The following is a 27,589-nucleotide window of genomic DNA, read 5'->3' as shown; positions in this document are numbered from 1 at the left end:
GTTTATCTGATACTTTTAAATTTTTTTATAAAGACCCGTAGTATTAAAACTTTCTGTAATTTTGCTGTTGTTTGGTTGGTTCTACGGCACAATAGGCCTCAAACAATTGTGTTGTCGCTACATTTATGTATAGGAGTAGGTCGTCTTCGACAGTCTATGGCTTCAATATTTGCAAGTCATTCGATCCTCTTTGGCATCTGATGTTTGAAGTTTATCAACCAGGTTTTAATTCATAAGTACCACTTTATGTTTTTTTTAGTAATTTTACAATATTATTTTTGGCAAATACATTTTTACTTATACTCGTTATTTATCTAGTAGAAAGGTTGAACAACTCTCCCTAGTACCCATTTCATGTGTCTTGGGATATCCATAAGATATTATTTGATATATTTAGGTTTACGAACTGTCCAGTGTTCTGTCCGTGCACTCTTTACAGTACACACACACACACATATATATATTAGAAAATATGAATAACAATCTTTATTTTCTGAAACTCATGAAAATATTTTGTAGTGGCCGGTCAAAGGGTGACCTAAAAAATTTCTATATGTTTTGAGCTCCCAAACTGTAATCTGAACATGCAAGAACTTATTCTTTAATGATCATGGTCAAAATAACCAATAAGAGATTCCTGCGTAGTACATGAGAATAGTAATTCATAGAGTGCAGCTCACCAATTCCCAGCTTGATTGTTAAAGTCCTTTTCCATTTTCCCTTCTCATATACTTAAATCAAAGGATTTGATTGATATTTACATCATTGGATTTAGTTGTTGTGCTGATGGCTATGTTGTTGGCTCTGGGTGTTGCATAACATTTAAATTGCAAATAAAATATCACCAACAATTCCCAGGTTTGCTAATTTGTCCATCCAAACATGTTTTGTGGCCATTTTATTGTACCGATTGCATGCTGTGTGCTTGAATTTGAAAATTCTATCAGGAGGTGCTGTTAGCATGCATCTGTTTAACTTGTTCGTGGGACAGGGTATACCATTATTTCCAACTATCTGGAATTTTCCTATTCATGTGAGTAGTTACTGGATATGGTGCATCTGTTTCCCTATATCTTAATTATATTTTTATTTTTTTAATTATTCTGGACATGTGCCTTAACTGTTTATAGGCATAAGATGCATTCCAGATCAGGGTCTTAGAACTACATGTTTCAGTTGGATGCTTCTGTTAGTTGAAGTATGACGCTGAGACTTTATGCTTCATTGTGGGATTATTTCCATTGTATAATCAAGATTTAGCACAACTATACCCAATTTCAACCCCAATTATGTGGTCTGTAAATTTTGGGACCGAGGTCTAGTTAATTTTCAAAGGTTTTAGCATTTTTGTATCTCTGATGCACCAAGCATCAAGAATAGATTAGTAAAAAAGAAGGGCAGGCACTCGTACCTCATGTAGTATACAGGTTCTGATCATTGGTGGTAGGTCGCGTTCATTTGCTTTAGAGGTTACCTAAAGTACGTCCTAAGAGCTGTTGGTTGTGCATCAGTTGGTTCTGTTACGATTCTTCTGTCTATATTCTGTTTCTTTAGTCAATCCTTATGGTAATGACATGAAGTGGAAAATCACCATTACACTTATGTATGCAGACTAGTCAAAGCAAGTGCTGTAAAATGGTAACCTTAGCAACTGGCGGTGGAGATAATGATGTGGGCATGCTTCAAGGAGTGGATATAGGGAATAACATCAATGGTTTTGATAATGCAGTCCACTAGCATAATTATCACTCTCTCCCCATGCTTTTGCACCCTAGTGTCGGTAGGGACCCAGAGAGCCTTTGCTTTTGGCGTTCCATCATAGGGGGTTCGGTTCTTGGGTAAGCCTTTCTCTTGGCTTCCCATAGATCATCCCAACACTTTTTTCCTTCATTCATTTTATCTCCCTGCTGGCATCATGGAAAATGCAATTTCTTTTTTTTGTTGCCGAAGGTGCCATCAGGATTATGTGATCCAGCCTGCCAATGGCTGAATCCCCATTGCCTGAATTCAAATCTGTATACTGTTGGACCATGAAATGTTTCTGGAAAACTTGAGAATATGATAATAGGAATTTTATACTCAATTTATGTTGGAAATCTCAATAATGCTTCCCTGAATGTAGGTAGCCTTGTTCTTCTATAGCTGGTTTGATTTACACACTTTTGTCATTTTCCTTTTGTAGATTGTGCTTTCCGAGGTTCTATTTCTTCAGTGCTTACCAGTGCAACAAGGATCTTTGTCAGTGGCACAATTGCATTCTTGAAATTTCAAGCCGTAACTATCTTCTGTCATTTAAGTTAACAAATTCACAAAATGCAGTTTCTATAAGAGCGTCAGCTTTGATATCAGTATTTTCTTATTTGAGGGATAAGCATTATGCAGCATATAATGATGATATGTGTTGCTGGACGGTGTCTTATGCACCTCACTTAGGTGTTTGCTTTGGGATATTCAAGAAGCCTTATGTTCTCTGAAAGTATGATGTTGCCATTCATTATCCACGTAAGATTGTTGCTCATCTGTGATGCCCAGTGCTTATGGCCATTTAATTGCTAACAAATTTCGTCAGGTTTTGAAATATTGTCAACAACTTAGTATGAGTATGTGGGGAGATAACGCTAGAGACCTAAGCCTACTAAAAGAGTAGTTTTCTTGTATGACAACTCATTGAAATTTGATGTCTTAAAAACTAAACTATACAACCTTGATATTTGATGAACTTGATTCCTTCTTGTGGTACATTAATGATCCAATGGATTGATGCTTTATATACTATTTTAAGCTGATTGCTAGTTTTCTCTGGTAGTTGAAGATTTTTTTTTTTTTTTTTGGTAAATAATAGGAGGGGAGGGGGAGGCACCAGTCCATCCGTGTAGCAGCCCTCATTGAGCCTCCCTTTCTACCAGGGAATGTTCGATACAGGTCGCAGGTTTCGCGTGCCTTCCCCGATTTGTGGGCTCACCGCATTGGGCTCACTGCCTCATGTGTGGGTACGTCACCCCAGCGCCACCTTGGTACAAGTGGAAGGAAAGCATAACCGCCAACAAGCCATCCGGGTGTGGGGCATCCAGTCCTCTAATTTAATTGACGCCTACGGATTTTGAATCCGGGCAACTTGGGCGGAATTATCGTCCTCTTATCACTAGGCTACCACCTTGGTGGCGCAGTTGAAGATTTAGTACAATGTAATTTACTTATTTTCCTTTAGGAATGGAATTGTAATGTGAGTTTGTTCTATATAAACCAGTTCGTGATTTTCCTTTTCTGTAAATTATGATATCAATAGAGAGTTTTATGAATATTCTTCTTATAGGTTGTAATTATTAATTACCATGTTTTGATAAATTACAGGAGGTATGCACTCTAAACTCCAACATGGCTCAAGCTGAAATCAAGATATTGATGACTGTTTTTATGCTGAGAAAGGTTCTCCCAATATATAAACTGGAAATGAAGTTGGGGGCTTGATCAATTTTGTTTTTTATTAAGGTCTAGAATTAGATTTGTTATCATACACACATAAGGTAATGTATAGTCAATCATTAGATAATGCAATATAGTCAATCATTGGATAATGTAATATAAGTCAATCATTGGATATAACCCAATGATTGACTCCCTTTTATGTATGGAAGGAGAAAAGAATGTTATCACAAACCATTACCCCCTCCTCTTTCTCAAATCTTGCCAGTTGCCAGCACAATCACCCGCCATGACCGCATTTTGTGATTGTCTACCCTACTTCCACTGCTGTTTTTTTTCACCCTTTCCTTATCGAGCCAACTCCACCACCTCTGCTGGCCGTCTATTATTGATGTCATCATCAGCCAATTACTACCACCTCTTTACTTTTTACTCTCACCTCCTTGTCTCCTCCCTCTGCAAAATCCATGTAGTCTCCACTCTTTCCACCTCCTATAGGTCCTCACTGCCACCGGCAGTCTTCGCCTATCAGTCCTCACAAGCTACTGTCAGGTCTTTATTAATCCTCATAAACAACCTCCTTAGGTTTGTAGGTTGTTGGCACCAACTCGGTTAATTTCAAATAGAGTTTGGCTGTTTGGGGAGTGTTACTAGTCCTAGGCATCCCTTAAAACTAGTCTAAACAAGACAAAGCAAGCTAATGGATGGTTACAGTCGATAAACTTGAGGTTCATAAGGCTGTTGCAGTCCATACTTCATTAGAAAACTCAATTTTTCTATTCGATCAAATAGGACACAAAGGTCATTGCTTATAATCATTCAGAGCCTCAACACGGAACATCGTAACCTGAAAGCATCCACTATATTAAACCTTAAGCGTCCCCTTGAACCCTCCAGCTAAAACCCAACGTTAACTCTAGATTTGGCCCATGGACCTTAATTGATGGAGATCAGAGTTTCGGTGAGGAGAAAGGTGAGGCAAAATCCTGTAGTTGAGATGAAAAGGAGAAAAATATGTTATTATTATTATATAGTATTTTGATTGATGTGCAACTAATAAATATAATTTCATTTTAACTTTAATAATTAATAATTTCGGCCCAGGTCCCTACGGGCCGGGTGTATTCTCGTACGCGCATCCCTTCTCCGCCTGAATTCTACTTGGGCTGGAGCGGTCGTCGCTATCGGCCCATTTGTACAGGCCCACAGTCCACTCCGGCAGCGTATGACTTCGGCATTTCAGAGGCATCCAGTTTCCATTGCCCGCTCTCTCGTTCCAGCCAAAGCCCCCGTCGATCTCAAGGACTAGGGTTTCCGAGGCTTCCAGTTTCTCAGCAGTGAAAGCGTCTCAAGGTCAGTCCTCGATGACTTCCGAATTCCCAAACCCTTCTTTTCTTGGACATAGGTTTTCTTTTTCTTCTTTTTAATTTAATTTTCATCCCTCGGTTACCTTCTAAATTGTTCTAGATCGAAGGGGAGTGCCTTATTAGTCTATCGAGTGATTGTTTTTCAATGTAATATAAATTACGATGTGAATTCGTGGTTTAGACTATACGAAGATAATTTATTTGTCCAAAATAATTTCTACATGTTATTATTATTATTATTTTACACTGGAACATTTCGTTGGTGATCGTTTCTTGGAGCATTTGATCTAAATCGGAACGTTCCAGGGAGTTATAAATAGTCTTTGTGGGATGGTGCGCTAGGGATAATGCCAAAGCCTTCTAGGGTCTCTTGATCTGGTGTTGAATCAAGACCTCAATGCCACTTCGAAATGAGGGGGGCAGAAAGAAGATTGACTTGTTTTTATTTTTCGGTTGATGACTTAGTGAGATGCAAGGAAATACCCACGAACGATGATTAGTAGTGCTTACAAGGTTGTGAAGTGGCTCAAGTCTTGGCATTCGACCTAGGAGCCATCTACTTATCGTTTAAGAATCGTTATGCTTAATTGAGTAATCTCGTCTATGGATTCAGATAAATGTGGAAGTTTATTGTGAATTAGCAAAGTAATAACTCAGTACGAAACATATATTGCACGAGGCTAAAAATATGGTGGATAGGCTTAGATGCCTATTTTTTTTAACAGGAGTAGCAGATCATGTGTTCTTGCTTTCAGTTATAAAAAATGTAAAACAATATATATATAAAGAAAACTATGAAATCTACTTCATATTTATTCCATCAAAGGTTCTAAGCTTAGACTTGGTAAATATGGTCTTGTTTATAGATGAAACATCTTTAAAGTTCAATTTGAGAACCGCATCATTTTTGTAGCAATGTTTCGCAATGATTGTATCTGATGGATTCTTCTCCAAGTGTTTTTCTTTGTTTTGAACCTTATTAGTTTACGGCGAAGTCTGCGAATCAATACTTCTTTAAAAACACATTAAATTTATTCACTGACCAAAAAACTGTGTCTGATGATGTTATTTTCACTTGTTGGTTTCTCCTGCTCTGCTGTTTTGAGATATTGAATGTAGTTTTCGAGTACATCCTAAAGCCATAGCATCTCCAGTGTTTGCAGAGATCACAGTGTTATGATGGAGAACATGCAGTATGCTGAAGAACTTCTGAGGGAGTTTCTTATCTTCAGAGGTTTTACAAATACGCTACAAACTTTTGAAACAGAGCTGTCTACTGATATTGGTAGAAGCTTTCAAGTTGATAAAATCTTGGATTTAATCTTCTCAGTGTATATACCGAAATATCAAGCGGACAAATTAATTAGTCTTCTGAATTTCTTTAAGCAATGTTTCTCTTCATCTTCGGAGGTGCTACTTATTTCTACATTGTCAAAACTGGAAGTGTCAATTTTACGATACTATATTGTTCATGCTTTACAATCTGGAAGACAAGACAAAGTAGTCGAATTCTTGGGGGCAAATGGCAATTATTTGCTGCAAAAGCGTGAAGATTGGATGCCATGGTTTGGTGGGTCACAGTATTCCTTTTCTTTTTCCCCCATCTGTTTATCAAGCTCTCTATTATTATCCTTAAGATCATGCCTTGCAGCTATTCCGTATATTAAGAACCCAAACCTGGATCCTCAGTTCTATGTATACTTTTCAAAGGAATGGTTTGATGCCTTGCTTCTCTCCTTCCGGAACTTTTTAAGCGAGATCTTCAATGGTACTCATATCCTCAGATAAATATTTATCTATTATTATGAACATTTGTCCACTTGTGCCAGTAGAATAAATATTTCTGGCCTGATTGTTAGTGACTACTTATGGTGATGTGGAAGCAGTTCTTTGTTGCTAGGAATATGCATATTCTGTTTTCTGATTAGTTGTTAATACAAAGCCAGAAATTCTTCACATTTGCCACGAGGCTGCTAATCTCAGAGTACTTACATTGCAGTACCGTTCATTTGAATACTTTCTTTCTTACTGTTCATTGTTTATCTGTCTTTGTTGAATACCTTCTTTCCAATCTTTTATAATCTTTTCCTTAATCATATTAAGCATCCCTGCTTTGTTAAAGATCAGCACAGAGAAGAATGCCGTCAAGCACCTTAAAAATGACATAAAGCAACTTAATCATAAGCTGTCACAACTCCAGGCACTGTTAGAGACCAAAGAGGCCGAGATATTCCGCTTGAGAAAGTAAGTATGTTATTTTTCGGATTTTTGTTTCTTACGATTTTCATACAAGGCTATGTGCTTGTTTGTTTGTGCAGTGCGATCAGCACAAGATCTTATGCAGGGTCATTTAACCTCTGAATTGTCCATCTCTGCAAATTTATGTGATTGATCTTATTTCACAGCGATTCAAGCATATGCGTTTTTTGGCCTGAACCTATTGCCTACTTATTTCACATGGAAAGTTATGCAAGTTTTTGGAGATCTCGTGTCACTATTTTCTTTATAGTTCAAACATTTTTTTGTTGATCATCTGCATCCAACTAAGGGGCAATTTGGTTGCCTGCACTTCTAGTCTGCAAAAGTAGTGCAGCTGCAACTAGAAATACTGCATTTTTATTTGCAAGTGTCTTTTTTTTGGCTAGCTTGCATATGAAAACTACAACTTTAATCCTGTTTTTGGTTATTTAATATGAAGAGGGTGTGATCACCTTGCAACTGACATGTTAAGATTATCTCTGCTGATATTATCTCTTATATCATATTATATTATTATAATAATATTATTATATGCTATATTAATTATAGTATACTATAATATAATATGTTATTAAAATATGGTAATATCAATTCATATAGTTATAATATTGTTTTGTTTTAATGATTAACTAATATGACCAATAACTATATTATAATAATGATTATTGCCATATTTTTGTAACAATAATTATATTTATATATCTTCATATCACAAGTATATTATTATATTAAAAGATAATTGTATATAATATTATCATATCGCTTTATGATGTTATGATATTTATTATTTATAACATAAGAAATATTTTAATAGGAATTGTGATAATACCACACTAATTTTGTATTATTGCAATAATCATAGTAATATTATTATCATATAATTATTGGAAAGAGAGGGAGATGATGATAGCTCTATAAGGCTGCAACTAGAACCTACATCTTAGTTTGCAGCCATTTTTGGCTGCATCTCTTGTTGCAACAAAGGTCCCTTAGGATGCAACTTAGTTGCCTGCAATTGCACTCAGTTATAGGCAACCAAACAGCATCGACCCATCTGCAACTAGGTTGCAGCAACTGAGGCCCGGCTGCAGGCAACCAAAGAGCCTCTAAATGTCAATGTGCTATAACTACAACTAGCTTTACCTAGGTGTTCTACAAAGCACATATGGGCATTATTTATTTCTTGCCAACATCTTTCTGGTTAGAACAGTGTTGTTTTTTTTTTGCACTCAGCATGTCACCAGCAGCACAGGATTCTTCCATGCTTCAAGATACCAGCTCAATAAGCGATCTGTCTAGCGAGAATTCATCAAAGGATAATGGTGGAAATCCTCGAATAAAGGATTTCAGTGAGGCCAATGCCACTGTTCCTTCTCATCTAGGAGAAAGGATATTAGGACCAAATAATGTGGATTCTTCAGGTTCCTCCAGTGTTCCGCAGGAATCCAAGTGTGAACTTGGTTCATGTTCCCTAAGTCAACCTCCTTTTGGAAATGATGAAGCTAGGGATGATCTTCAGATATCACAGGCAGGTTGAACTTTATTCCTCATTGTTCTTATCATCACTGTGGATTCTTATAGCACTGTCTCTTTAGTTCTTTTTGGATTATTCAATGCTGATTTATCTTCATATTGTATTAGCTCTTTATGCATGGCATTTGGATGGATAATTATAAGACGAGACAGATGATGAATTGCTCTGTTTTAAATTTAAATTACTGTCATGTAGATATGAGGCATCTGAACAAAGAGTTGTTTATTTTTTGTACTGTAAGATATATCATGTGGATATTGTGCATGCTTCCTTTTCTTGCGTTGAAAGATAGAAACCATACGAAATGGAAATTTTATTTCTGGTACAACAGTATCTTCTTTTTTATGGTCAATGTATCTCAGGAGATTTTGTCACTTAAATATTCAATGCAGGAAATTTGATTGTGCAGGGGTCAATTTTCGGTGGAGTTGTTATGGTGGATTGCATAATCTTACTTACCGGTGTCAGTGGCAGGTGCAAGAGAAAGTTTACTGTGGGAACAGGGAAGCAAACTTGAGGTTGTAGACGTTTCCTAGGCGTGTGAAAGATGAAAGAAACACCATTTTTATTCTGAGTGATCATCTTAACAATCTCTTGAAGTGCCCACATATTTATCCTTTTCTTTAGAACTAGTTGTCCATACATGAGGTTGTAAATGAGCTGATGCAGACTAGCTGGGCCCAGCTTAGCTTGGCTTGAAAACAAGATGCGCACAGCTTGAGCTCTAGATGAGTTAGAAAAGGCCAAGCTTAGTAGATATTGAACTAGCTCGAGCTGGGCTTGATCAAGCTCAAAATACCCTAGGGTTCATGTGGTGCTGTTGAGCCCTAGTGAGAGGAAGAGAGCGCTGTTGTCTCATAGTCGAATAAAACACAGGAAGAAGGTGTCTGATCCACATTTGAGCCTCAACCTATAGAATAATATAAAGAGGGGTTATGTCATTGTCCAGACTTTTGGGGTGAGATCCTAGATGATTCAATTGAGGTGATGTTGGCAAATTGACAGCAGTGTGGCTGAGCCAACGCAATTGCAAGCCATAGGAGAGGAAGGCCAGAGGTGAGGTGTTGAGTCATCAGGGGTTGGGAGTTGGGAGAACGGGTACTTGGTCAAGAGTCGAGATGGTGTTGAGCTGGAGAGCCTATGAGCATAAGATTGGAAATGAGGCATTTTTGGGTCAGGTTTAGGTGAAGTGCCCTTGCTTGAGAGCTGAGAGATCAAGATAGATCAGGAATAATGTGGGATTCAGGGAAATGGGAGTGGGAGGGGCTTAGGGAACATGAAACCATCTCCCTTTTTCCAGCCATTAGATCTTAATCTAATGGCTCTTACAAGCAAAAGGAATGTGCTATGCACAAGAATGGGAAAAAGAGGGGGAAAATAGTCGAAATGGAGAGAGAGGGCTAGACTCACAGTTTCCAAGCCTGTGTTTGGACTTTGTGTGTGAGATCTGATTGAGAGAAGCCTTTACTATATTTTATAAATGTTGTACATTTTGGATATAGCACGCCCCTTCTTATTTTCACCATTTGAGATCGACACTTTAACGCCTGAAATTCTGTAACAAGTAGTAGGAGCATAATCGATTTTCTGGTGAAATACATTTCTGTAGAACCTAGTTTTTTTTAAAAAAATATTTTAAAATTGAGAACTGAACTCTCTCTCTTCTTGCCTTAGCAATATTGGATGTTGTTAATTTGAATCACAAACTACTGGGACTAATTGCTTGGAACATGTTTATCAACTTCTGTTATGAATTAAAAAAAAATAATATGTTGAAAAATAATCGAACAAATTGTATACTTCAACATGTCATCTGTGTATCTTGTTTTGGGTTGCTACATCTTTCTTTCCCGATGCATGCCAAGCGGTGGCACAGTATGGCATGTTATTCACATAATATTGTCCCTTGATTGGCAGAGTGCCAACTCAAGCCTGATGCATGATCCATTAATCCTTGATATAAAGAAAATTGTATATGTAGAAATGATACACCATTTATTTCTGTCTTTCATAGATATCCTCTTCTTTGACCTTGTTATGTTTACGCTAGTTCAATGGTCAAAAATCACAACTAGGGAAGGTAGTAGTGTTCTCATGCAGTATTTTCAATACAATATTGAGCTTTAATGGGTAGCATTTGGTTCCTTTGTCAATATTTTATGCTACATATGACTGTTTCTGGAAGTCAAAATTGAGAATCTTGTTTTTTAATCAACTTCTTAATTTTCAAACAAGCCTTTCTGAAGTTTCTATAGCTAGTGAATCTTAGACCAATATAAATTGGTTATCGAATGAACTGATTGGTGCATAATTTAGTTGGGTTAAGCATAAAACCTGTCTATACCCTTTGTCTAGTTTGAGAGACCATACATTTGAAACCCTTGAGATTGTCTTTTTTTTTCCTTTTTTTTTAATTTTTTTAATAATATAGCACATCTTAAAGTTCTTAATTGTCCATTGCAAGTGTTGTGGTGTCGAGGTACCTTGGTAGTGATTGGCTAGGTACTCTTATGCAGTTATACTAAGGACATGCACACTCCACTTTTTTTTTTGCTGAACCGGATGATTCATACAGATCTAGTATGAATGCATCTAACAAAATCAAAAAACAGCAAATCACGAAGTGCCATAGGCAACTCCCTCTTCCCACTTTATATGGTGCACCCAGAGTGATCGGCTACATACGAGGCCACGCAGTCCGCGACCCCATTAGCCTCTCTAAAGACATCCTTGGCCTGGAACTCCACACCATTGACTATATCCCATATGTCGCGTAACAAGGGATGGCACCCATGTACACTGCCAGTGCTCCCCATAATCCAGCTAATCACTGTAGCCGAGTCCCCCTCAAGGAGGATTGCTCTAACCACCAGGATGCATCGTGCATGGCCCAGCCCAAACCAGGCTGCCCTTAGCTCAGCCTCTAGGATCAAGACCTCGAAAATCTGGCGCCCACCAGCTGCAACTGCTCTAGAGTCTGGGCTCTTGATGACGAAGGCCGCACCTCTCCTCCTACTGCTCTCCAACACACATCCGTCGAAATTAACCTTGAGGAAACTCGGGAGTAGGGGCTCTCAGGTGATAAACACCCTTCGAGGCACTGCAGCAGCAGAAAAAGAGCCCCAGGTGCCCCGAGCTATCAAGGGTCTATCCGATCGAACAACTTGGACAATCTTAGATGCTTGAACCAGTGTCCGCTCCACGATGAAACGGGGGGAGGACATCTCTTACCAAAGGTTTAGGCATTCTTGGCCAACCAGATTTGATAAACAATATAGGTAACCTTAACGGCTACCTGCCGAGAATGAGGGGCAAAAGCCCATTGCCTAAGAGCCAACAAGAAGGAATTAGACCCGCTCCGCACATCTGGCGAGAGATGAGCCTCCAGACCCTCCTGGCACGCTCACGCTGGAATAGAGCATGATCCACTATCTCATCAACCTAGCAATCAGGGCATTGGGCCTGGATGCCCAGCCCCACCCGAACAACACCGATCTCATCGGCAACCGGCCTCACGCCATCTTTTAGAGGAACAGGGCCACCCTCGGTTGGAGATCAAACCTCCAAACCTAGGGACAGTCCACCCCTCGACGCTGCTCCCCCTGAAGAGCACGGTAAAGGTCGTCCACTCTAGCTCTATAACTGGATGACATGCCCCAAACTGTCACATCAGGACTAGTCCTTCTTGGCACGGGAATTGACCGTACCCTCTCCGCGAGGTGATCCCCAAATAGCAGGCTGACGTGGTGAGTATCCCACCCCGCCCCCTCTGGCCGGAGGTCGCACACCCGAACTTCACCCACGACCTCGGCATTAACCATGGTCGGCTAGAGTTGCACTGGGATTGAATCCACCCATGAGTCCTCCAACACGTCCACGCTACGCCCATCACCGATCAACCACCTGAAGTTAGCCAAGACACGGGGCACATACCTACAAATCTCTCGCTAGATGAAGAAGCATCTCTGACTGCTCCGAGTAGCCCTACCCTTCTTTGTCGGGCCATACCGGGCCGTCATCATCTGACTTCGGAAGCATTGCTGCTCCAGGACTCCATACAGGGCTCGATCCCGGGCTAACCGCGCTGAAGGCCCGCTCCACGCCCCCAAGCCGGCCCACCACGACCAGGTCCAACCCAACCACCACGGGCTTAGACTTTGGGCTTTTGGGCCTGTTAAAGGATGGGCCCAACCCCAAGTCAACCATTTAATCTTTGGGCCGGCTCGAACCCCGGCCGGCCCGACATCGCCCGCATCACCCACTGAGTCGACCAGGGCAGCCAACAGGTCGAAACTCGACCCGGCCCGGTGCCGTCCCAGCATTGAGGTCAAACCCGATCCCGAACTACCTCCCTTGCCGGCCGACTGGACCCTTGAGGGTGATTGCCAACGCGCCACCTTCGTCGGTTTCTGCCAGTCGTTGGAGTTCGGGGGCAAATCAGGCGAAATCAGTTAGGTGGGAGGGGGCTGAGGTGCGGAGGACGACGACTCGGGTGACTCGATCTTTCTCGGCCGCGGTGGCCCTGTCGCAGCAGGCGGCGGCTGAAGCCTCATGGCCGCCAGCCAAGGGCCAAACGTTGGCCGCCGGCACTCCTCCCCAGAGCTGGAGTCCAGATCCCTAGGCGCACCATCCACCTCCCCTCTAACTAGCCTGAAGTCCCCTGCTGGAACCTCCCTTCCCCGCCTGCATCGACGTTGGAAACCTGCAGCAAGCTTCTAGATGCTCGATCCGCCCGCAGCCGAAGTAGAACTCTGGCACCTCCTCGTAGACGAAGGGCTTCCAGCACGCTCTCGTCTGGCCTCTGATCTGGACGCCAGGCAGCAGCGGTGCGGTGGCGTCGATGGCCACCTTTGCCTGGGCAAAACCCATTACCCTCTGTTGCTCGGTGAATCCGTCGACGACAAGAGGCCGACCCGCGTTCGCTGCAATCCGTAAAAGGGTTTCCCTGGACTAGTACTCCACCGGCAGCCGTGGGAGCCTGATCCATACCGCCACCGTCTTCACGGCGTCGATGCCCGGCACGAAGTCTGGCCTCCATGGCTCTATTGCCAATTGCTGGCCCACCACCACCCACAGGCCGCCGGCAAGAGCACGGTCGCAATCGGCGGTGGTACAGAATCGGAGGGCGATGTCATTAGCCAAAGGCACCGCCACCACCGCCTCCAACTTACCCCGGGCGGCGACGTCCCGGACGATCCAATCTATCGGCATGTGGCGGCCAAGGCTGCGCACTGCCATAGCACGATCCTCCCATTCCCGCCGCGAAGCCTTGATGGGTGCCTCAGGCAAATCGAGCACCACAGTGAAACATTGCCAAAGATGCTCCACCTCCGCCGGCGAGATCGTGTGCATCACCCAGCCCCTGGCCTTCGCCTTGCTGCCCGACTCCACCCCTCGTGCCGGTCGACCCCTGTTTCCGCCACCAGGGCCACTCCCCTTCATCTTCCTGTCTTCCACCTTCTCCATTGCCACCGAGCACAAGCCCAGGACGACCACCTCAGAGCAAACAAGCAGTAAGAGAGATAGCGAACGTACCTGGTCGCAACGCAGACTGCCTGTCTTCTACTCCGACGTCGGTCGCTCCAATGCCAGTCGAGCACTGTAGGCTCTCCCACCCCTCCGATCGACTAGCTGTTAGGAGCTATTACAAGCGCCTCAGATTGAAGGACCACCTCAGAGCAAAAGCAAAAGAACCTGGCTGTAGCCCAGGCCACCGGAGCTTCTTCTCCAATGCTGGAAGCGCACTGTAGAACCTCCCACCACCTCCGATCAACTAGCCGTTACGAACTGTACGAGCGCCTCAGAGCGAAAGACCGCCTCTGAGCGAAAGTTCTAGAGTTTTTGATACTACTTTGGTAGAAGGAAATCTCAAGGAATAGGCCTCCATTTTTTAAGTTTGTACTTTCTTTTGTGAGCGAAATAAACTTATTTTAGTTAAACTAGCAGTGAAATTAACATGATTTAAGATTTGTTTTCAATTTGCTCATTGCTTCTCCTATCTCTCCAACCCAATACCTCCCTCATCTCTCGATGCTAGGGCAAATAATTAGCCCTTTACCAGTTATCATCTACCCATTTGTTTGTGCACCATATGTAGACCAAAGGTTCTCGTGGAGCCCAACAGACCTCTAGGAGGCTATCAACAATTATTTTTAGTCCGGAGCCCCTAACTTCTTTTTATAATTTAAATTTTTCATGCCTTCGGTGTTGCATGGACACTAATATAAGTGTTGGATTCGGATGTATATCCAAAAATCTTACTTGGTAGAGGAAAAAACTAAAATATGGGGATTGTTTAGATGAAATTTAATTAAATTAAACCATATATTTTTTGTATCTTTAAATATTGTCTAAGTATTAAAAATATATTAACAATATATTGTTTGTTAAGGTATTCCAGTATATATGTTTCTCATTCAAACTTCCTAATTAACTTAATGATATAAAAAAATATTTTGTGAAGTTATTTTAGTGCCTATATCCTTGACCAATCTCTAAAAATAACAAATACTCCTAATGTTAAAATGGGGGGCCAAACTCATTGTTGGGAGGGTTTAGCTCTCTGCCAATCTTTAAAGGTGGCATCCTAAGAAACTTTACAAGTATCTAATTGTCAGATACTTGTATCTGACATGGAAGTTTGGAGTTGGATGCGAGTGTCCATGTAACAAAGCTTATGTTTCGTATTAGTTTTTCTCCTCACGTTACTCTTCCTTTTTCCCTTCTTATTTGGATGATCTTTTTTCTTCCTATTTTCTCTTTTCTTTTCCCCTTCATCCATACTTTTGTCCTTTTCTACTTTTCTTTATTTTCTCCTAGTCAAAGCTTTTTTTCTTTTCAAATACAAATGCGGTATTTTTTATGACTTATGAGATTTACTTTTATTAAACTTGTCATAGTTTTTACTTGTGAGATTTAGCTTATAATAATGTAATTTGTTATCCTGTTTTTGACTTGGCTGGCTGACATGTGATGAATTCATGCTATTGTTTTGGTTATTCTTAATGTATTTTGCTATAATGGTGAATCTGATTTTTTTTATATGTATGATTTAAAGAAAAATGGGGGCGATTATGTTATAGTTGGTTTTTTATATAGGGATGGCAGCAGGTTGGGTAGTCCATTGCTCATACCTATCCTATTCTCGTCTTGGGGTGGGGTGGGTAGAGTTAGATGGGGCAGGTTGGACGGATCGTGTCAGGTAAAGCTGCAATTTTTTTTGCATACAAATCAACAAATAAAAAAGAATATAAAAATAAATCTTAGTACTTGACATAACACTAAACAAAATAAAAGTCGAAGAGATAACAAACCAAATTTTCAATAATAATAGAAACATAACAAAGGCTTAAACTAAGAAAAGCGATCAATTAAAAAAACGAACAACGAATTATCATGGCATATAACCTTTCATGTGTTTAATCTTTCTTACCTATGGGGTGACTAGAACAAAGGAGGGGATTTATAAAGAGTTATATATATCCGGGTCAAGTTCGGGACGAGTTTTACCATTACCCACATCCTCCTCGGTTTCGCTGTGGGTCGGGTAAAACCTGCCCCATTAGGGTTGGGTAAAACCCGAGGGGGCGGAGTAAGGTTCCACCCCTACTATGTTTTGTTTGCCCTTTTAGAAAATAAACTAGCTAAGCCACTAGGCAATTTGCTTGGGCACCTAGGTGGTGCCCACGTTGTTAGGTTCCTCTGACTAGGGAACACCCATCCACCTTGACAATACATAGAGGAAGGATATCTACTTCTTTTTAGTCCAAATCAATTATTGGGCATCGAAATTAAAGATCCACTTTGTTAATCTTGATCTATACTACTAGAAATGTTTACAAACCAAAAATCACATGTTTGGTTGTTTTAAATTGCATTACATGGACAAAAATGGACGGTTTTCATTTTACTAGTATGCTAAGATACACGATAAAGCATCTAAGTTGAGAATCTACCTTATTGATCATGATCTATACATGTTTAAACATCTATAGATTGAAAAATTAATAGATTTTAATGTTTAGTTCATAGTGAAACATGGTCTTTATATCATTTTAACCATACATTTTGCACCCACTTGATGCATGGGTTAGAGATCACCAAAATATATGATTTGTAGTTTTTGGTATTTTTAGCAGTTTAGATCATGGTCAACTGTGTGGATCTTTGATTTGGGTGCCCTATTGTTAGTTTTGGACTTGAAAGAGTGGATAATCTCTCCTCTTAAAAGTAGCACAATCCATCTCTCTCTCTCTATACACACACATATACATATGACGTTGCATGCTTGGGTGGATTGGGTAATTGGTCCACTCACCTTCAAAGTGAATGATAGGTCATCCAATTTTAAGGTCTAAACCAAGGTCCGGCGTACCGGTCCGGCTCGGCGTACCGGTGGCCGGCCGGACCGTGCCACCGGTACGGTACCGGCCGGGCTCCGCGAGCCAGACTTTTTTTTTTTTAATGCTGTCTCTGTTGGATCTTAAATTAAGTGAAAATTGATGTTTTTTTATTACTTTTTTCATGATTTTTGATATTTTCATATTTAAATTTAGGGTTGAAATTTGAAACATATATGATGCATTATTGCATGTTATGTTTTCCTCCCGTTCCAAATGATAAAATCATACACATAAAATATCTTCAAATTAAGATACAATCATTTACATACATTTAAAGTACTCTAGGATATCTAAAATCGGGACGAGTGCCGATGGCTCTCGTAGATATCTGGATCATAAGTATAATCAGGAGGAGGCAAATCAACCCAATCAGAAGGAACGCGCGCCAGGTTATAAGAACTGTCGGATCTCTCGCTCACGCTCTGGCTCTGAGAGGTGTCCTCTGATTGTGTAGGGGCCCATCCAAATATGGCGGAAGCAAAATCCAATGCACCATATCCGTATTCGTCAGGCTGAGGCTGTGGATAATAGAATCCGTATCCGTATGTTGTCGGATCTGCAGTCGTATCCTGTCTTCCTGAACGACCTCGAGGAGCCCGTCTTCTATATCCAATAATATCCTCACGATCTCTATCAGGTGGTCGACCGTGGTCCGTATCCTGTGTAGCACCCATAAATTGGGACTCACCGGTGAAATAAAGACCACCCTCCGGCTGTGTCTCATGAGTACCATACTGTCCTCCGCTCCCTCCATGGCTAGAAGATCCATCACCACCAGAACCTTCATCGCTGCTAGTCCAAGTCTCTTCCTCGACACTCTCCATTGGGATTCTTTGTTTTCCTTTCCTGGCCCTCTCTGTCTGGCTCCCCTGTGCCTGCGGCTGATCAGCTCTGGGAGTGCGTGGAATATTGCGCTCAGCCCATTGCTCTGGATCGACCCCAGCTTCGGTGGCTATGAAGGTAGCTGGTCGTGGAGGCGATCCTGGCTCGTCAAGCTCGGGCTCCTGCTGCTGGCTTACAAGCCAGCCGAGTAGTGGATCATCGTCATCAGCGGTGAAGGACCCGTAAATCGGATCTGTATACTTGAGCTCCACTTCCTCCTGGATGCACTTTAGCCTCAACCGCAAATTGTAATGCACATAAACAAGGTCGTTGAGGCGCTTTTGCGTCAAACGGTTTTTTTGTTTGCTGTGGATAAGGGCGAAGGTGGACCAATTGCGCTCACATCCACTAGAGGAGACTGTTTGGGAGAGGATCCGAATAGCTATCCGCTTTAGATTTCTCGCGGATCCGCCAAAATGCACCCACCATTCAGCTGCAAAAATATTTATGAAAATTACATATATGATAGTTCCATAATAGTAACTAAGTAACACCAGGTGAATGTTTTCCTGATGTGTCACGTACCTGGATTCATATGGTGTTTGCTGACGACAGTCGCTCGTTGGCCAAAACTGTAGCTGCCCTCTCTAAATAATTTGCTCTGTGAAAAATAAGCATAAGAAAACCATGTTAATAATTGAAGATGCTGATATACTTACACATGCTGGTAATTACTAAATCATAATTACCTCTTCAAGACATAGGGCCGCTTTTTCTGGATCTGCCTCCATCTTGTAAATCACATTACGCAAAGCATCCAGAAGTGTTTCATCCATACCAATTCCATCTATGCTGTACTGAAACCGGGGGTTTAGGTAGTATGCTGCACATATACGAGACTATCTTAGCATAATTATATAATTATATCCATCACTATAATTGTCACTATAATTATATCTTAGTTTACCTGCTAGATGTAATTCCGTACCCATTTGCGCTCCCCACTGTTGCTCAATGATGTTGATGTATGACCGGCCATGTGCTGGATCTGCCTCCATAATCTGATCCTTTGCCTTAACCATCATGTGATACAAAAACTCCATCTGGGGGTAGATCTCGCTATCTACGGTCCGCAGCACTTCATATAATGGTTTGATAGCCTTGACTATTGTAGTAGCCCGCTGCCAGAATGGCTGTCTCGTCACCAAGTCTTCTATCTTGCTCCCTTCAGTGCCGGCATAAGAATATCTACTATCATACCACTCGGGACTGGCAAACATCTGACGTAGGGCTCCTCTCTTCTCGAGTATGCTATCAAGTGCGATGAAGTTGGTAGCAAACCGTGTGACTCCTGGTCTCAGAATCTCTCCCCCTGCATACTTTCTCATCAATGAAAGAACCCAGTTATGGTTATAAATATACCTCGTAATGCGTTGGGCTGTCTCCACCGTTTGTTGCACCCTACGGATCTTTCCAATGTCCATCAACATAAGATCGATACAATGTGCAGCACATGGGGTCCAGAAAATATGTGGCCGCCGCTCCATCAAGACCTGCCCGGCAGCCTTATATTGCGGCCCATTATCAGTGACGACCTGCACGACATTCTCCTCTCCTACCAGATCAATCACATCCTCCATAAGTTTCAGCATGTACGAGGTGTTGTGCACATAAGCCGAAGCATCAATCGACTTGTGGAAGAAGGTCTTAGCATCACAGTATGTCAGGAAGTTGATGATGCTCCGCCTGGTCGGACCGGTCCAACCATCGCACATGATGGTTAGTCCATATATGGGCCACTTGCTCTTGTAGGAGTCAATCCAATTCTCCAGCTCCTCCTTATTGTTGTCAAGAAGCTCACCGTATATATCCTTCGGGCCTGGAGGAGCTACACCGGGACCGGCAGCTTGTATGGCGGCAATGGCAGACCTGTAGTATGTATTGTCTGCCACATTCGCTGGGATGTGGCTGAAGTGAAACCAGGATCCAATAGCTCGCCACATAGTTTTCTTCTTATCCTTCATCCACATTGTGTCTACCCTCTGCTGCCTTGAATCTCTACTGGGGAGAGCATGCGGATCTACATCATGAATTGTCGCTCCTTCTGGAACTCCTCTAGATGACTTCTTTCGGCTACCAAAACTATCCAGCATAGATGCAATCTGGCCACGTTCTTTGCCGACGCCCTCCCTTACTGAAGTTGTCCTCAAGAACTCTGGATCTTGTCTAGTGCTTCGAGAACCGCCGCCCGACTCGTATGCAGAGGGCCCAAATCGAACCCTATGCCTGGCCACCTCCTCCTGCTGCCACTGATCATCCAGGCTTGCATGCATGGCCGCCTGAATATCTGCCTCCTCCTCATCTAGATCCTCGACCTCCTCTGGCTCCTTAGAGTGATAGGAAGGTGGCTCTGCCGCTTGGCGATCGACCTCCGCCCTCTTCTTGGAAGCCATCTCCTTCGTTTCTTTGGCCTCAGCAAGATTCTGCCTCATCAGCACACGAATCTCGTTAGGACAATTTCGGCACGTAGCAACCTCACCGGAATTTCCGGCTAAGTGTTGCTTCAACCTGGTTACCCCTCCTCCCTTGAAAACCTTGTCGCAAAACTTGCATTGAAACTGGTATCGTTACCCCTCACTTCCAAGTCTTCGCCCATAAGACCAGCCAATATCACGCTTTGCAGGGTTCGTTTTTCTTGATGGCTCCATTTCTATCATAAAAGGACAACTTATCAAAAAATTAAGCTAATAAAGTAAATTTTTGCATTATTTTATTATTTAAGTAATTTATAAACTATTTTTTTTAAGTAAATTATTAACAAAATTAATGAAATAATATAGGATAAAAAAACCGCACCTTAAATAGTCTCCGCTGGATTTTTTGGGCAGGACCTCCTCCTCGCTATCTCTCAAATCTTTCCGTCTCCGCACCTTAAATAGTCTCCGCTGGATTTTTTGGGCAGGACCTCCTCCTCGCTATCTCTCAAATCTTTCCGTCTCCGCACCTTAAATAGAACCTCTCAACCTCAAATTGTTTGGGAAAGAAGTGAGCCTCGTTCGGTTTTTATAACCGAACGAGAGGCTTAAGATCGTGCTGTTAATCCCAGATTAACAGAAAAGAAGTGGCCTTTCGGCCACTTCTTTCGTTGATTTGATGGGAAAGAAGTGGCCGGAGGCCACTTCCTTGTTTTTTAATGGGAAGGAGTGGCCGGAGGCCACTTCCTTTCCCATTAAAAAAGAAAAAGAAGCTGTGGCCTGTCGGCCACAGCAATTTTTTTTTTTTTTTGAAAGAAGTGGCCCGTTGGCCACTTCCTTCTTAAAACCACGCGCGGCGCGTGGTTTTTGAAACCACGCGCCACGCGGTGGTTTTAGGAACCACAGCGCCTCGCTGTGGTTCCCAAAAAAACAAAAAAAAAACTTTTTTTTTGGGAAAGAAGTGGCCCGTGGGCCACTTCTCCCTTAAAACCACGCGCCGCGCGTGGTTTTTGAAACCACAGCGCGAAGCGCTGTGGTTTCTTAAAAAAAAAAAAAAACCCGTACCGGTGCGTACGAGGCCCGTACCGGCCGGTTCGCAGATGAAAACCGGTTTTCATCTGTCTCCGGTACCGGTCAAGCACCGGACCGGTTTTCATCTGTCTCCGGTACCGGTCAAGCACCGGACCGATTTGTACCGGCCCGTACCGGCCGGTACGGGCCGGTACGGCATTCCTTGGTCTAAACCATTGAACATGATCTACATTATAAAAAGGCCTTAGAAATCAAAATGTTTATGTTTGGTGGTCTTTGACCTAATCATGGAGTGTCAAAATAGACGGATTAAATAACATGATACTATGCTTTACTATGATCTAATCATCAAAGCCTGGTGAATTTAAATCTATTCCATGTTTTAAGATGTGTACATCATGATCCATGAAGTGGATTTTCAAGTTATATGCCCTATCATATATTTTATTGCATGAGCGCCCTTAATACCGTTCCCTTTTGTACCAATATGATGTATAGGTTAGAGACCACCAAAATATATGAACTTTGGTTTCTATGCATTTTGGATCATGTTCAGTATTTTGGATTTTGAATTTGGATAGGCCATCATTGATTTTGAAGGTGTGTGGACTGAATTTCCCAATCCACCTGAGCACTCAATAGTTATACACACACATGAATAGGAACATTTTTACATTTAATATGGAACCTCTCAGTCATAACAGCATGCTCTTCTTAACCTTCTAATAGTATATACTTGGAAGAAGAAAATCTGATGCATGCTTTGATCTAATGTTATGATAAATATTAAGAATCTGACATGACTGAAAAGTGCTGTTACAGTCCTCTGATTTTAGAATAGTTGGTCTATTCTGATTAACATGAGAATTTTAGCTTCTCTTTAACCATCACAATTTTAATGCTTTGGATTCTCTCCATTATGTATTATTTGCTTTTGATCTTCTTCTCTCTTTCTTCTTTTGCTATTTTCTCCAATATTTTTGTGTGCTTGCAGTCTTAATTTCTATAACCACTGTGCACCCCAAAATACTTTCTTGTTTTGTGATTGTTCATATGATTTCAATGGGTCTATGCAAAACATTCATAGTTTATCCATTTTAAAAGTCTGAATTGGCGAGTGCTTGCAATAAATATTTTATGAAGCAGAAGCTATTCTTAGTAATATGTTCTTTCAAGCGAAGGCAGTGTTCAATTATTTATCTGTATGTTGCAAATATGCTGCAGCAAGCAGACGAGACATGCTGAGAGAAGAAGAGTTCCCTGAAATTAAAGTGGATTTTCAGGTGAGTTATTAATTCAGACATTCTGGTATCATTTTTTATGCAACTCTTGTTAATCTTATGAGTATGGTTTTTATTATCTGTGTCATGGTACAAGTTTATTATATATATCTGCGAGTTTTTTATTTTGAATTCTTTTACTAATTATAGAAGTGGGATAATAAATTCTTTTTTTCACAGGAAACATTCTTAGGGCACACTAGTCCAATTTCCAGGTGTAGATTTTCTGCTTCTGGAATCAATGTTGCAAGTGCTTCTATGGATGGGACTGTCAGGTTAATATGCACTAGATAAGGCTTGTATACTAGAGTCAGATGGATTACTGATTCCTGCCTTTTCAGTTATGTGTTCTTATTCAGTCTTCTGAAAACCTGTTGAAGGATCTGGACATATGACTCATCAACCCCAACATCCAGAAATGCTACTATATATTGTGGGGCCGAAATTATGTCACTTGATTGGGAATGCAGATCTGACCGTTTGGTAGGTCAAGTGTAGATTGTTAACATGATTCATTCAAACATTTGTGAATTCATTTTTTGGATAATATTCAGCAAAAATTCATTTGTTTGGCTGATAGCTGCTCATAGGCACAGCTGATGGTGGCATCAAAGCTTGGAATGTTGATGCAAAAAGAGTTGTCTGTGATCTCAGCACTACAACAGAGTTTCCAAGGTTACATCAAATATTTTTCTTTAGGATGTGAACTGGTGAAGTAATTTACTTATGAGATATTTGTCACTTTTTATTGGCTGCAGTGTCTTGGATTTAAAGTGCAGTCCTGTGGAGCCAATTTTTGTTTCTGCAGCTGCATCAAGACGGTAATTAATCAGCAACCTTGTTTCCATTGGGAATTTGCTTTATCTATTTCATCCTTAGACTCTGACCAAGAATTATTTGAGGAACTGTCAAATGTCTTTTGATGTTCAGTAAATTGTTGAGTAGAACATACTGGCAAATGATAGACTATTTCGCCCTTATTTCTCACAGTTTTTCCAAGCTGTAACATTTGGATATGTCTTGTATACATGGGCAAATCACATGGAACTGGTGTATGTGGAATGTTATCCAAGATAATTAAAAACTGTTGTAAACCGAGACTCCAGTTATTTTGATTACCCGAGTTTTTTTTTTGTCTACCAACATTGGAACGTACGCTTATGCATGTGTCTGTATGTGTGAATTTATCTGTATATGCACCCATAGGAGAGATAGGAGGTTTGTTTTGGGGAGGAATAGTGAAGCATAGTTCCTCTGGAGTTGGGAAATCTGGAGTTGTGCAAACATTTTTGTACAGATACATGCATTGTGTATGTGCGTAGAGAGAGAGAGATGCTTTAAGTTCTAGAGCATGATTGCCAGTAATCAAAATGCATGGTGGGACATACAAGTTGATGATCAGGACCATTCTCCATGACCCACAATTCTGAAGTTCCTGTAAATGAAATACTATAAAATGGACTCGTAACATATACGTCACTTGATCACTACTTGAACAGATTTTTTATGATACAACAAAGCTGTATCTTAATGGTAATTGTGAACCACCAAGCTATAACATACACACATTCATATAGGGATTTGCTCAAACATTTTTGTACAGACACATGGATTGTGTGGGTCTGTAGAGAGAGGGTGTGATTGACTTAGTTATGTTGAATAATCAAAATGCAATGTGGGACATACAAATTGATGATCAGGACACTTCGTCATGATCCACACGTCTAAAATTCCTGTAAATATCATTGTTAATGTTTAATATTGTATTTTTGCTGTCTAGATTCCCTTTTGTTGCAACTAACTGCTTACATGTCTTTATTTAATGGTTATAGGCATGGCTCTAATAAACTTGACAAAGTGGGATTCGCTTCTTTGACTGTATGGAATATGAAAACATGGAAGGCCATGGTGTGTTGCTTTAAGAACTTTGTAAAAGCTATGCTCAGTGTGGTCTAACTAGAAGCATTTTAATTAATTGAATTATTTTTTCTCTTATGAAGACAGTCCTTCCTCTTGGTGAAGATCCACCAGCAATCACTTCACTCTGCTTCAATCATAATGGAAAAATTTTAGCAGCCTCTGCAATTGATGGAATGATTCACATGTTCGGTATCCTCAATTGTGCGTCATATTCACCTAGGTTGCATTTTAGAAAATGAATGGGGCTGTTTTCAGGAGTTTTCTTTATTTATGGTCCCTCTATGCTGCTTCTCGTTTTATGCACATGTAGAGTCCGTTGTTGTTGCAGCTTGTTTTTCGAAATTTTAATGATGTTTTTGTTTCACACGTGAACCTTGATATGCATCTCCATTTAGAGAACCTTAACTAGCCAAAGACATGTCTGCTGGCCTACAAATCACAGGATGGCCTGCCCATGATTCAGCTGTGAGCTCAGTGCTATTTGGACCTGATGAGACGAGCATCTTCAGTTTAGGCTGTGATGGAAAGGCAAGAACCATTTCTATCTTTATTTCTAAAATATGAACTTCATATTGGACTATTTGCTGAAGCATCTGCTTTCATGGCTTGTTTTGACTCTATGCTTTGGACTGTACACTATTTTGACACCTTTAACCGCCAAAAATCTTTTGACATGTTTTGCATAACATTTATTGGCAACTTGTTCACCCCATCCTTTGCAAAACATGAGCTGATAAGCATACAGTGTGCTAAAGAATGGTCTTGAAGCCTCAAGGAATACATGGATCCAATGATTATTCTATTCTGAATCCTTGTGTGTCTAGTGCTGATAACCATTGTTGATAATTTGCATTTCCATGGTTTTAAGCAAATTTTACTTGCCATTCATGTTTCCTTAATATTTCACAATAATATTATAAACATTATAAGCTAGTGCATGTTTTGCAGATATTTGAATGGAGCTTGCAGAATCAAGGTCAGGTTCTTTGGTCGAGAGACTGCAGTAGGTACAGATGCCTCTGATGCAACGCCCTTTTTCTTTTCCTACAGCACGTGTATAATTCCTCACTGATTAATAACATTCCACACTTCATAGTAAGCTGCCAAAGCTGTTGCCACTGTCACTACATGTGGCAATTGATGTGAACCATCTGCCCTACTATCCTGCCCCCTTCCCCTTCCTTTTCTTTCTGATAGATCATGCACTTGATATCATTTCATCTCATGTATGTCATGTTAACTGCAAAGAAAAAATTAGACATTGAAAGATATTTTAAAGCCAGAGAGTTGCTAGCACTTATGTTGGATCAAGTTGGAGCTGCTCATATAGGGAAGCTTTTGCTTATCTATTGTATTAGCTGCTGTTGAATTCTGTTGAATTTCCCTTGTTTTTTTTTTAAAATTACCTTAATGGAGAATAGTTAGGCACTTCTGTGCCTAATCTCTTTAAAAAAAACTTGGCTGCTCGACTTCTTTCATACACGCGTAGACTTGTTGAAGTAGTTCAACAAATTATTGTACGTAGAACGGATTGTGGTACTATCCGAGGTATTTCCGTGAGTCCTCGAAATGGGATGACGGAAAACATTTTTGTCCGCTCTGAATTCAGGCCCGGCCCGCCCGTCTGCTGCTAGGTCCGGGAATGGCGCCAGGCGAGGGCACCGCTATGCCCCGCAGCTCTGCTGCGGCCGGCCTCCGGACTATGCAAAAGAATCGAGGCCGGGAGGTCTCTCTATTTTGAGGGATCCCTCATCTTGATGATTCCAGGCTTCCCGTTTTGAACAGGGTTGACCCCTGATGTGAAATGCACGAGGCTGTGATGAGATAGTCTGGCTGAGTCAACTTGGAATTAGGGTGATTTTTTAAATTGGATGGCTCGACTTTGTTTTGCAATGCATCTGTATACGACTTCCACTTTTAAACCTGAGTCAACTTGGAATGTGGATCATTCTATCAGGTCTTCAAGTTGATTTGACCTGATGAAGTAATAAGTTCTGGTCTTCTGAATATTTGAGCTAGAAGCCTTGCTTCTGGGTTTATGGTGAATTGCATTCTATAAATGTTAATATTATTTACTATTTTAACAAACTCAACAAGAGTAAGATAAAAGATAGATGATAGAATACTTATGTAAGTAGTCATCCTTGACATATGGTTTTAGCAATGTGTTCACAAAAGATTGCGTAAATGCTTCCATTAATTAAACTGTTCTTTGTGTAAATAGGTTTTGCTATCCAGAGAGCTTGAAAATATGTAGGCATGAGATAGCTCTGGATGCTAATGGCAGGAGGTTGTTGGTGACATCTGGTTCAGTTAGATCCCCCATATACCAGGTGAGCATCTTTACTTCAAAATATCTTTTATCCCCATCTCCCCCTCTTTTTTTCCCTGTAAGTTTTGTTCCTGTTACGCTGCCGTAGTTACCGATAGCATTAACATTTTTGTTTAGGTGCAAGGCCATATGAGTGGGCTACGGACACTTCCCCATACTGCTGCTATAACAAGTGTGGATTGGCACCCAACACTTCCCATCTTTATCACTGGGTCTGCTGACCACTCGGTTCGAGTCACATCCATTCTTTGATGGCCTTTTAGCCCTCAGACTGCCTCTGGATATGGAGTGGGCTTAAGATACATAGGAATGTCAATTTTCTCATGAAATAGAAGAAGGCTTCCTGGTTAGGATGGTATTTGACCGTCACCATCTTGTTTATACTACTGGTTAGGAGTGGCACTCATCTTGTCATGGCTCATAACATCCAATTCAACTGTGCTACAAAATGTCGGCGATAAAAGATTGGCCATCGAAATCATGTTGCTGCATCGCTAGCTCCATTGCTTATTCGTTCGCATTTGTGTTTCTTGTATGTTAATAGTTTTCTAGGGGAAGAATTAGTTATATTGTTGTCAGCATCCATGGATTGGTGTGTATCCATGGAATACTCTTGCAAGTGGTAGATGCTCTGCTAAATTTCTCTTAATTTTTCTGATTTTACATTCGTGGTTGTTGTGCATGGTTGGATAGAAATCAGTAATTTGTAACTGATTTGTTGAATCACAGGTTGGATGAGTGTAA

The 27,589-nt window shown here is 41.0% G+C and overlaps 1 protein-coding gene across 3 annotated transcripts; it reads left to right on the top strand.

Moving 5' to 3' along the window:
- The first annotated feature begins 4,653 nt into the window (after positions 1–4,653).
- LOC103716260 (WD repeat-containing protein 91 homolog) lies at positions 4,654–27,589 on the top strand. 3 transcript variants are annotated; one of them, XM_008804190.3, is made up of 16 exons: positions 4,654–4,776; positions 5,945–6,360; positions 6,442–6,564; positions 6,893–7,034; positions 8,283–8,581; positions 22,538–22,596; positions 22,774–22,868; positions 22,974–23,076; positions 23,174–23,268; positions 23,352–23,414; positions 24,426–24,501; positions 24,594–24,702; positions 24,929–25,041; positions 25,462–25,520; positions 26,738–26,846; positions 26,963–27,589. In XM_008804190.3, exons 2-16 carry the CDS (start codon positions 5,967–5,969, stop codon positions 27,095–27,097), a joined length of 1,974 nt encoding a protein of 657 aa, XP_008802412.1. In that variant the 5' UTR covers positions 4,654–4,776; positions 5,945–5,966; the 3' UTR covers positions 27,098–27,589. The 3 variants fall into 3 exon arrangements, 2 of the variants coding, with proteins under 2 accessions (XP_008802412.1, XP_008802411.2); XR_605491.4 differs by having other exon boundaries at positions 5,945–6,564; positions 24,598–24,702; positions 26,963–27,000; XM_008804189.3 differs by having other exon boundaries at positions 5,945–6,564.

The sequence above is a fragment of the Phoenix dactylifera genome, chromosome 2, assembly GCF_009389715.1.
Source record: "Phoenix dactylifera cultivar Barhee BC4 chromosome 2, palm_55x_up_171113_PBpolish2nd_filt_p, whole genome shotgun sequence".
Classification (NCBI taxonomy): Eukaryota; Viridiplantae; Streptophyta; class Magnoliopsida; order Arecales; family Arecaceae; genus Phoenix; species Phoenix dactylifera.
Note: the sequence above shows the minus strand (reverse complement) of the source record. Positions and strands in the feature narration are given on the sequence as shown.